Consider the following 12,112-nt stretch of genomic DNA (forward strand, 5'->3'; position numbering starts at 1 on the left):
TTCAATTTCCTTAGTGGTTATGGGTCTGTTCAGGTTTTCTATTTCTTCCTGGTTCAGTTTTGGTAGTTTATACGTCTCTAGGAATGCATCCATGTCTTCCAGATTATCAAATTTGCTGGCATATAGTTGCTCATAATATGTTCTTATAATTGTATTTCTGTGGTATTGGTTGTGATCACTCTTCTTTCAGAAAAGACCCTGAATAATCAGAGGAATGTTGAAAAGGAAAAGCAAAGCTGGTGGCATCACAATTCTGGACTTCAAGCTCTATTACAAAGCTGTAATAATAAAGATAGTATGGTACTGGCACAAAAACACACATAGATCAATGGAACAGAGTAGAGAGCCCAGATATGGACCCTCAACTCTATGGCCAACTAATCTTCGACAAAGCAGGAAAGAATGTCCATTGGAAAAAAGTCTCTTCAACAAATAGTGTTGGGAAAATTGGACAGCCACATGCAGAAGAATGGAACTGGGCCATTTCCTTACACCACACACAAAAATAGACTCAAAATGGATAAAAGACCTAAATGTGAGACAGGAATTTATCAAAATCCTAGAGGAGAACACAGGCAGCAACCTCTTCAACCTCAGCCACAGCAACTTCTTCCTAGAAACATCACCAAAGGCAAGGGAAGTATTGTAGTGTAGTGATCCAAAGTGGTAGGTGCACCCCAATGTTTATAGCAGCAATGTCCACAATAGTCAACCTATGGAAAGAGCCTGGATGTCTATCAACAGAGGAATGGATCAAGAAGATGTGGTATATATATATATACAGTGGAATATTATGCAGCCATCAGAAAAGAATGAAATCTTGCCATTTGCAACAATGTGGTTGGAACTAGAGGGTATTATGCTAAGTGTTGCTGGAATGGTAGGGGGAGGGAGGGATGGGGTGGCTGGGTGATAGACATTGGGGAGGGTAGGTGTTATGGTGAGCACTGTGAATTGTGTAAGACTGATGAATCACAGACCTGTACCTCTGAAACAAATAATACATTATATGTTTAAAAAAAAAAGAAGGGGCGCCTGGGTGGCTCAGTCGTTAGGCGTCTGCCTTCGGCTCAGGTCATGATCCCAGGGTCCTGGGATCGAGCCCCGCATCGGGCTCTCTGTTCAGCAGGAAGCCTGCTTCTCCCTCTCCCACTCTGCCTGCTTGTGTTCCCTCTCTCACTGTCTCTCTCTGTCAAATAAATAAATAAAATCTTTAAAAAAAAAAAAGAAGATAGTAGGAAGGGAAAAATGAAAGGGGGGAATCAGAGGGGGAGACGAATCATGAGAGACTATGGCCTCTGAGAAACAAACTGAGGGTTTTAGAGGGGAGGGAGGTGGGGGGAAGGGTTAGCCTGGGGATGGGTATTAAAGAGGGCACATATTGAATGGAGCACTGGTATTATACACAAACAATGAATCATGGAACACTACATCAAAAACTAATGACATAATGAATGGTGACTAACATAACATAATAAAATAAAATTTAAAAAAAAAAACAGTTGAAGTGTAAATTTATATAATCATTGTTGAGGTATAAATTTTTGAGCAAAGTCTGAGATTACGTGGTAGGGGAAAATATATAGTTTATACTTTATTTATACTATTGCTCTTATATAACAGGAGACATATACAAATGTTCATAACAGTAGCATTACATAAAAGCTGTATACAGCCAGAAGTCCATCCACAGAATAGCATGGTGTAGTTACACAGTAAAACACTATCTATAGATAAAACTCTATCTATACAGCTTAAAAAAAAAGAAAATACATGATTTCATCACCAAAAGAATATTGAGCATTAAGTAGTGAATTTGTTTGTATTTGTATATTATTCAAAAAACTAAACAATAGTTTTGAGAGAATTGCATATAGATGGCAGATGTAAAATTTTCAAAATGTTCACCAAAGTCAGGCTTATAGTTTCCACTGGAAGAAGTGTGTTTCTAAGGTACTGGCAACAATCTATTTCTGAACTTGGTTATAGAGTATACAGAAGTTAATTTTATTATTTCTTTCAACTGTACACTTACATTTTATATACCTTTTTTGTTGGTATGATATTTTCTAAAATCTGAAAGTAGATGCATAATATTTTAAAATGGATATAAAATATTTTTATGTCTGTGTAAATTAGTTGAAAGTTCCTAAGTCAATTGATGGGTTTAAAATATATTTGTATTACATATTATAGAAAAAAGGCTTAAATTCCCTAATATGTTAGTTACAGGTCAGTAAGATAAATAGATCAGAAGAAAATGAATTGTTATGCACCTCAGAAAAGGTCTGAGGATAAAGGCTAAATGATCCAGCAATTTTAGAGAACATTGTGGCAAGGATGTAAGTGCAATAAATTTAGGACAATATTTTTTGTAATACCAGGTTTGGAACAAACCAAGTAGCTCTCACAACTAGACTAGTTCAATGATTTGTTACATCCATTAAAATGAATACTATTATGTGAATGTAAAGAATAATGTAAATTTCAAAATATTTTGTAGAAAGATGTCAAATCTAGATTTGGTGAGAAGAAAGGCAAAAATGAATATTTAGTAATTCCTCCTATTGAAAAAGAAAAAAAATGTATATAAATACTTATGTTTAGTAATGTATAGATAATGTCTTGATGTAAAGACAAGAATAGTTAATAGTACATATTTAAGAGAAATATGAAGCCAATTATCATTCATTATATATATTTTTGTTCTGTTTAAGTTTTTAAGCCTTTTGTATTAGTTATTTTTATTATGAGATTGAGAATGAAGTTATACTCATGGTGCATTCAGAATTCCCTGATAAAGAACATGAGGGAATGAAGGAATGAAAATCAACAAAAATACATATAGCAAACAAACAAACAAACAAACAAACCCGTTAAAGATGATAGAGTTAAAAATTTGCCATAGATCCTAAGGACTACATATATTCCATAGTATTTATACACGCAGAATCGTATAACTTTCCCCTATTTATCATAGTATGACAAATGGCCTAAAAATTATTGATTAGAACTGGGAAAGCATCTCTAATTATCAGAATATATTTATTTTTCTATGTCTTGCATTTATTTCTGAGAATAGGGTTGAGGCCAAAATCCTGTCTTCTTTACTTTAAATCCATAGAGCCCTACACACTGCCTACACTCAGGTAGTGCTTCCTGGTTCTAAAATTATTTATGGTGAAATCAGAATAGTATAAATTTAAATCATGTATAAAGCTAAGGTTTTTAAAGTGGATTCCTTTGAATATTAGTTTGTGAAACAAAGGATCTATTGGAAAGTCAGTGTTATGGACTGACTTGTGTTCCTCTAACATTCATGTTGAAACCTGGTTATATTTTGAGATAAGTTCTTTAAAGTCAGAATAAATTCTTAAATTGAAATGAGGTCCTAAGAGTGGGTCCTAATCCAATATGACTGGTCTCCTTATAAGAAGAGGAAGAGACACTGGGTTTATGCACGCACAGAGAGAAGACCATGAGAGGATATAGCGGGAAAAAAAAAAAGAAAAGCCACATACAAGCTAGGAGGACTGGCCTCTAGAGAAATCAGCTCTGGCAACACCTTCCTTTGTCTTGGACTTCTAGCATCCAGAACTGTGAGAAAACAAATTTCTGTTGTTCATACCACTTAGTTCATGGTATTTAGTTGTGGCAGACCTAGCAAACTAATATAATCAGGGAGTTAAATTAGTCAATATTTCTAATACTCCAAATGATCTTTTGCTTGTCAGTTCATGTTTCTTCATGATTCTCAAAAACAGTTGGAGTAGAAGCCAGCTTCAGTTGATGAAATCAAATAAGAGCTATATATATAAAACTTGCAAAGCAAAACCATTCCTTATTAGAAAAAGCAAGCAATTAAAAAATAGAATATGTGTAATTAGTGACATAAAAAAATGCTATCTTTCAACAACTCAAGCTCTAAACTTTTTTAGTTTTCTATTTAATTTTTCAGTTTTCTGTGTAGTACTCCCTTAAGAGGTATAAAACATCTAGAAAACTTTTCAGTATGACCACCTATGATGAAACAGTTCACATAAGACTTAATAAAGTTTCATCCCACATTTATGAAAGAGATAAGAATGGCAGAGAATGGTCCAACAGGGGAATAATATACATTTTGAATACAATAATCGATGAGTCTCAAAATTTGTGGGTCAAAATTCAGACAAAGTAAATCATATGCCAAAGTTAATCCCATCATTAATATAGTTCAGATTTCAGTTTATTACTGGAATCAGGCAAGGAGATTATCTTACTCTTACAACAAACATTACACTTTTTTGATCAATAAAAAGTCAAATCTCCTCCACTATGAGAACTCAGCATACAAGACTTACTTGTGATATCCTATATCTGATAAAAAATACATCTTCCATTAGAGTGACATTTATTAGTGTGTTTTATATTTTTTTTGTTTTGATAACAGTCTATTACGTATCAAGGTATCTTACAAAAATGGTCAGATGACTGTAAAAAAAGGGTAACCATGACAATATATTTCTTGCCTCTCCCTCCCAATTAGTTATTGATAACAGTTCATTGCTATCACCTATAAAGTTTTATGTGGAAGGGAAATTTTTAAAACTTTTCATTTTCTAGACTTTTCTTAAACCTCCTAAGTTTCTTTACATAACTACTTTAGAATGAAAAGCAGTCTCTTACCTAATGCTTCACTGTAAAACTGGTCCCAAAACTGAGTGTCTGGTTGGTGGATCCAGAAGTTAAAGAGAATGGAAAACATTACATTTTTTACCCTTTGCAGAAAGGTCATTCTGTCTGTTAGTCCCGCCATGGTAACGGGCACATAGGAAAGTGGAGCTGGCAGTTTCCCACAGTATTTCTCCACATTGTCACCTATAGAAAACCTTATCGTGTACACAAAAGGGACTGTCAGTAACTCAGCAATCAGCTCTCCACAGGGTACCGCAGGGTCTATGACCATTACATTGTAGTTGGTTGCCTGGAGTTTCTTCATGAAAGACTGGTTGTGGATTACACTCTCACATAGGAGTTTTAAATTTCCACTTATATTAAAAAGGAATTCTTGCAGTTTTATGGCTGACTGCCATCGTGGCAATGTTGGCATAACATTAGTAGCCACGTCTAAAAAATCACTGAATCTTTTTTCAGCAGTCTCTCTGTTATATGGTGTAGGGATCACCTCATATTTCAGTGTGGAAGACTCGTTGTAGTCCACGATGAAACTCTCTGGAGAAACCAACACAGTCACCTCATGGCCCCTTTCCGTGAGTTTCCCCAGAATAATCCTTATATTGAGCCAATGGCTCATGTCACAGGGCCATACCAGCACCTTCCCACAGAATCCACAGCCAGTGTAGCAGAGCTGTAGCAGCACAATTGCTGAAATCCATTTCTTAGATACCATGGCAGCAATTCCCTCACACACTGCTCTACAGAGGTTAAATGTTTGCTGGGCACAGAAGTGAAGAGGCAATTTAGATACAGATCAAGTTAAAAATTAATTTCTAGAGTTAGGAAATGTCTATGTGTAGAGAACTTTGTCATTGTTGATGGGACACAGTACTATAGAATATTTGTTCAGGAGGAGATATGAAATATTTAAATATTTTGGAGGAAATGGCTGCAGCATTTTAGGAGTTAGTTTTAAATATATTAAAATAAAAATGATATATTTTAATTGACAATTTTTAAATATAATAAAAGAACCCATTTAATTAAGTCTAGTAGATAATATGGTTTATCTCATAGAACATGATGATTGATAATTTGGGAAAACAAAAATGTAGATCTTGACATAAAGTTGGTTACATGCTAATATATGGATAAGATGCATACATCACATAATAACAGGAGGAATATGCTAAGTATTATATTAAGATACAGCATTTCAGTGCCCCAGAAGATGCTGTCACCCCAATGTGAAAAAAATCACAAAAAGCTTCAGGATGTAGGGTGCATTTCACCTGAGCCCAGACGCAAAGGTGATGGAAGGAGGGTTCTGAAAGAGAATGAAAGAACAGGAGAAAAAGAATGCTGATATAGAAATCATGGCCATTTATATATACAGTTATCATTTCAGTATGTTCAGAGTGAAGGCTAACACAGAACAGCGCAGACAAGTTAAAACAGGACACTTTGGAGAGTCTTGAATGCTATACTCTGGGTTCAATTTTAATCTCCACAAAGAGGTCTACTGAGATTTTCATATCAGGTTCGGAAAATGATTATATGTGTCCTATAATGAAACTATTCTAGCTTCTAAATAGGATTTGAGTGGTAGAGGAAAAACAATGTGTAAGGGGCTAAAAGTAAATATTAGGAAAGCAAGATCTGATGAGAGTATCAGGGAGAATATAATATTGGTTTGTGAATGGAAAGCATAGAATGATGGCCATATGATTGATGAGAAGTGAGAGATGACTGGTAATTAAAAAACAATGAAGTTCTCAGTTTATAGTTTGAGCAACCAGAGTATGATAATGACTAAGCAAAACCATGATATACAAAAAGAGTAGTAGTTGTGGAATGGTTTTTTGACCTGCAGTGTGTGAGTTAATAATTGAACATGTCTGTGGAGATATTGATTTGGCTGTGAACACTAAAATCTCAAGGGAGGGGTAAATTTAGAAATTTAGATTTTGTGTCCAATCGTCCATCTATATTTCAACCCAATTTCAATTCCTCTACAGATCCTTTAATATTTCATACTTTCAAAAAGCAATTTTTATAAAATGATCTCACTGATATGTGGGATTTAAGAAACAAGGCAGAGGATCATAGGGGAAGAGAGGAAAAAATGAAACAAGACAAAACCAGAGAGGGAGACAAACCACAAGAGACTCTTAATCTTAGGAAACAAACTGAGGGTTGCTGGAGGGGTGCGGGGGGTGTAGGGATGGGGTGGCTGGGTGATGCACATTGGGGAGGGTATGTGTTGTGGTGGGTGTTGTGTAAGACTGATGAATCACAGACCTGTACCCCTGAAACAAATAATACATTGAATGTTAATTTAAAAAACAAACAAACAAAAACCAAAACCAAACAAACAAAAAAAGCAATTTTTACCACACAGTGTATGCCAGATTCTGTACTATGCACAGGGCATAAACAAGAAAGATCACTTCCAGTTCAAAATGACTTCACAGATTACTGTAAAAAATGTCAGTTAAACCAATACTTATTTTACAGACATGAGGGGGATGGATCTTAGATGGTCAGGATGAATTGAGGAGGGCAAGCCCATAAAGGAAGTTGCTTAGTGGAGGAAGAGAATGATGAAATAATGCTTTAGCTAAGTCTTTAAGAGTGATATTTAGCAAGTTGAAAAGTATCACTTGGAAGTAAAAGAGAATACTAATATATCTGTGTTCTAAGAAGTATGACATAGTTATATCAATGTTATATTCAGTTACAAAATTCTATCAAAATATTTGACAAGGACATATTGAAATTTCAAATCCCTTGAGAGTTTTTCTGTTGTCCTAAAGAGATGATCAAAAGTAGAACTGTTTAGAAGATGCAAAAATAAATCTAGGGTCAAATCTCCAATCAACCCTGCTCAATTAGAATTTGTTTATAAGGAAACAAGGCTTCATGACTGCGAACCAGCAAAACCAACAGAAAACACAAATATTAACACAGTGATTTGAAATATTATTATTATTTGAAATGAGATATAAAATTATTTTGTTTAATATGTTTGAGCAAAACCTGAAAACATAAGCAAGGAACAAGAGATTAAAAAGAATAATTGTGAAAATTTGCTAAAGAGCCAAAGAGAATTTCTAGAAATTACAAATTCAACAAATGAAATTTAAAGAGTAAATTAGACACAGCTGTAGAAATAAACAGTGACCCAGAAGAAGAATCTAAAGATATTACTTAGAATTAAGTTCTGAATAAAAAACATGGAATAGAAAATATGATAGAACAGTTAAGAGACATGGAGAATAGACAAAGATATCCAAATCTAGTTGTTGGTTTGACCTACTTGGTGTCTCCTCTCTCAACTCCCTTTCTACTCTATGGAGTAGTAAAGCTGGTCCTTTTCATGCAACCAGCCTGCACAACTAAGCCCCATGTTTAAGTTCTTTCAACCAAATCTCCCAGTTTCTTTTAATTTTTTATAATCATTTTAGGCATAAGGAAGTTACAGATGAAGTATAGAGACTTCCATATACCCTGCAGTAATTATTACTATGGTATTTGCCTAATGGTGATTTACTGTTTTCATTATTTCTTCTGTAGTTGTTAATTGGAATTTTACTGTAAAGGATTGTGAAAGTATGTGTAAATATATGGTTAGTATGATTTGCATAGTCTCACGGAAACTCCTTACAAGATATTTATTAATTACATAGGGAGGATCCTGAAAGACACCATTTTAACTAAGTGATCACAATTATTGTCACTAGGACTAATCTGTCTATATTATGTACCTCCTGATACGCCACACTGTAAAGGACACAAGACTGCTTCTGTAACATTCTTACCAAAAATGCATAATCTCTCTCTAATCATGAAAAAATATCAGAAAAACCCAAATTAAAGGATATTCTAAAAAAAATAACTAGCCAGTACTCTCCATAAACAAGAGGCAAAGAATACTGTGGCAACTGTCATAAGTTGGAAAAAATAAGGACACTGGACAAATAAATTCAAGAGGGGAGTCTGGATTATATATCAGAAAGAAATAAGAACATTAGGATAATTGACAATGTTTTAATAAGGATTCCTAGTTTTGATCATTTTATTATGGTAATATAAAAGGTTAATATTAAAAACTTAGTCAATTAAAAATCTTTCATTCTATTTTTATTAATTGGAATTTAAGAAATTGGCTGTTTATTACAATTATTTATTTACTTGTATCAGTATAACTCATAAATTTATTTTAGTTTATATATTTTATTCAGTTATTATCATTATTATTTTATTGCTCAAAGTGTCCCAGATTTTGGAAACTGTTTTATGTATTGATTTCTATGTCCTTTTGATATGACCCCATTCTTTTATTTTTAGTTTTTTAGAGATTTTATTTATTTATTTGAGAGAGAGAGAGAGAACACGAGTAGGGGGAGGGGCAGAGGGACAAGCATACTACCTGCTGAGAGGCAGGGCCTGACATGGGCCTCCATCCCAGGACCCTGAGATCATGACTTAAGCAGAAATCAGATGCTTAACTGACTGAGCCACTTAGGCACCCCGGACCACATTCTTTTAAAGCATTTTTTTTACTTTCTGTTACCACAAGATACTTCTGGTTCTACTATTTTCACTGCCTCAACCTTAAAACCAACCATGTCTCCAAAGAGCACTATTTCATTTTATTAGATAATGGCATTTATGATTTCACTCATATGTGGAATTTAAGAACAAAACAGATGAACATACAGGAAGGAAAATAAAAGACGGAAGGAAAATAAAAGAGAAAAGGAAGCAAATCCCTGCTCGTTGTGTTTTTTTCTTTTTTTAAGATTTATTTATTTATTTATTTTAGAGAGAGAGCACGTGCGAGCAGCGGGAGGGGCAGAGAGAGAGGGAAAAAATCCTCAAGCAGACTTCCTGTTGAACATGGAGCCTGACTCAGGGCTCCATCTCACAACCCTGGGATCCAAGAGTTGAATGCTTAACTGACTTTGCTACTCAGGCACCCAAAGAGATTCTTAACTATAGAGAACAAACTGAGGGTTTATGGCGGGACGTGAGTGGGGGATGGGCTAAATGGGTGATGGGTTTAAGGAGGGCACTTGTGAAGAACACTGGGTGTTATAGGTAAGTGATGACCCACTAAATTCTACACCCAAAACCAATTTTATCATATATGTTAACTAACTAGAATTTAAATAAAATCTTAAAAAAAATAAAGTTAAGAAAAATTTTTCAAAAAATCAGGATGAGTATGCTAAGTGTGTTCATTGCTACTGAAATGTTAGTTTTATTCAGCAGATGAAACTAGTAAATATAATTGCACATCCTAATACTGTCATATATGCCTATCTATAGTTACTTCTATATATAGCCTTTTCTGTTTATTCCCAAGTCCTTTCAACAGTGAGAAACCTGTCTCCCAGCACCACTCTGCACTTACTTATCTGGTCAGTTTTAGTAAACACATAAAATAGTTTTAGGATTGTTAGCCCATAGACCTGTAAAAAATTTTTTTGCAACCAGACAATATTTGCCTTATAAATTTATCTTTTTTTTAGATTTTATTTATTTATTTATTTGAGAGCAGGATAGAGAGTACAGGGAGGAGCAGAGGAAGAAGGACAAGTGGACTCCACATTGAGCATGGAACCTGATGCAGGGCTTGATCCCATGACCCCAAGATCATAACCTGAGCCGAAATGAAGAGTGGGCTGCTTAGAGCCACCCAGGTGCCCCTATATTTATCTCTTAATAGAATTGAGACAGCAGTCAAATTCCCTTGCACAAAGTAAATAGTACACCCATATGATTTTACAGGTATACTCTAGCACATCCTTGTCAACACTCTTTTCTTGTAGTTTTGATTTTAGCCATTCTGACAGGTGTGAAATGATACCTAACCTCACCTGCTTTTGATTTGTATTTCTTTGATGATGAATGATGTTGAGCATCTTTTTATATGTCAGTTGACCATCTGTATGTCTTCTTTGGAGAAATGTCTATTAATGTCTTCTGCCCATTTTTGAATTGGATTATTTGTTTTTGGGGTGTTGAGTTGTGTAAGTTCTTCCTATATTTGGGATACTAACCCTTTGGATATATCATTTACAAATACCTTCTCCCATTCAGTAGGTTGTCTCTTAGTTTTATTGATTGCTTCCTTCACTGTGCACTGTGATATAGTCCCAATAGTTTAGCTTTGCTTTTGTGTCCCTTGCCTTAGGAGACATATCTAGAAAAATGTTTCTATGACCAATGTCAGAGAAATTACTACCTGTGCTCTCTTCTAGGATTTTTATGGTTTCAGGTCTCACATTTGGACCTGTAATTGTACATGGAAAACTTTAAAACACTGATGAAAGAAATCGAAGTAGACACAAATAAAGGGAAAGACATCTTGTGTTCAGGATCATACAAATTAATATTTTTAAAATGTCCATACTACCCAAAGCAATCTATAGCTTCAGTGTAATCCCTATTAAGATTCCAATGGCATTTTTTACAGAAATAGAAAAATGACCCTAAAATTTGTATGGAACCACAGAAGATCCTGAATAGCCAAAATAATCCCAAGAAAAAAGATCAAAGCTGGATGCCTCACACTTCCTGATTTTAAACTATATTTACAAGGTACAGTAATTAAAATAATATGATACTGACATAAAAACAGACACATAGATCAATAGATCAGAATTGAGAACTCAGAAATAAACCCATGCATATATGGTTAACTAATATTTGGCAAGTAATCCAAGAATACTCAATAAAGAAAAGATAGTCTCTTCAATAAATGAAGCTAGGAAAACTGGATATTCTTACGCCAAAGAATGAAATTGGATCTCTATCTTACACCACTCACAAAAATGAACTCAAAATGGTAAAGACAAATATAAGACCTGAAACCATAGAACTCCTAGAAGAAAACATAGAATCAAAGCAGCTTGATATTGGTCTTGGCAATGATTTTATGGATATGACACCTCAACCACAAAACACAAGGGCAAAAATAAACAAGTGGTACCACATCAAACTCAAAAGCTTCTGCACAGCAAAAGAAACAAAGTGAAAAGTTAACCTACAGAATGGGAGAAAATATTTGCAAGGCACATATCTGATAAAAGGTTAATATTCAAAATATGTAGGGGACTCACAGCAGAAGACCTCAAATAATCCAATTAAAAATGGGAAGAGGATCCAAAGAGATATTTTTTCCAAAGAAAACATAAAAATGGCCAATAGGTACATGAAAAGGAGCTCAACATCAATAATCACCAGGAAATGCAAATCAAAATCACAATGAGTTATCATCTCACACTTGTTAAAATGGTTATTATCAAAAAGACAAGTGATAAGTGTTGGCAAAACTGTGGAGGAAAGGAACCCTTGTGCACTGCTGGCGGGAATGTAAACTGGTGCAACCACTGTGGAAAACAGTATGGAGGTTCCTCATAAAATTAAACGTAGAGGTACATAT

General features: G+C 34.5%; 1 protein-coding gene across 3 annotated transcripts in view; it reads right to left on the reverse strand.

Moving 5' to 3' along the window:
* Positions 1-12,112, reverse strand: part of LOC118525389 (UDP-glucuronosyltransferase 2A2-like) — a 45,262-nt gene that overhangs the window by 13,866 nt on the left and 19,284 nt on the right. Inside the window, exon 1 of one of the 3 annotated variants that reach the window (XM_036076108.2) lies at positions 4,669-5,409. The exons of the other annotated variants lie outside the window; for them this stretch is intronic. Within the exon in view, the coding sequence (XP_035932001.1) occupies positions 4,669-5,392 (724 nt within the window). The 5' untranslated portion in view covers positions 5,393-5,409. Of the gene's footprint in view, positions 1-4,668; positions 5,410-12,112 lie in introns of those variants that run through there. 3 annotated transcript variants of the gene reach the window in all.

The sequence above is a fragment of the Halichoerus grypus genome, chromosome 3 (assembly GCF_964656455.1).
Source record: "Halichoerus grypus chromosome 3, mHalGry1.hap1.1, whole genome shotgun sequence".
Lineage (NCBI taxonomy): Eukaryota > Metazoa > Chordata > Mammalia > Carnivora > Phocidae > Halichoerus > Halichoerus grypus.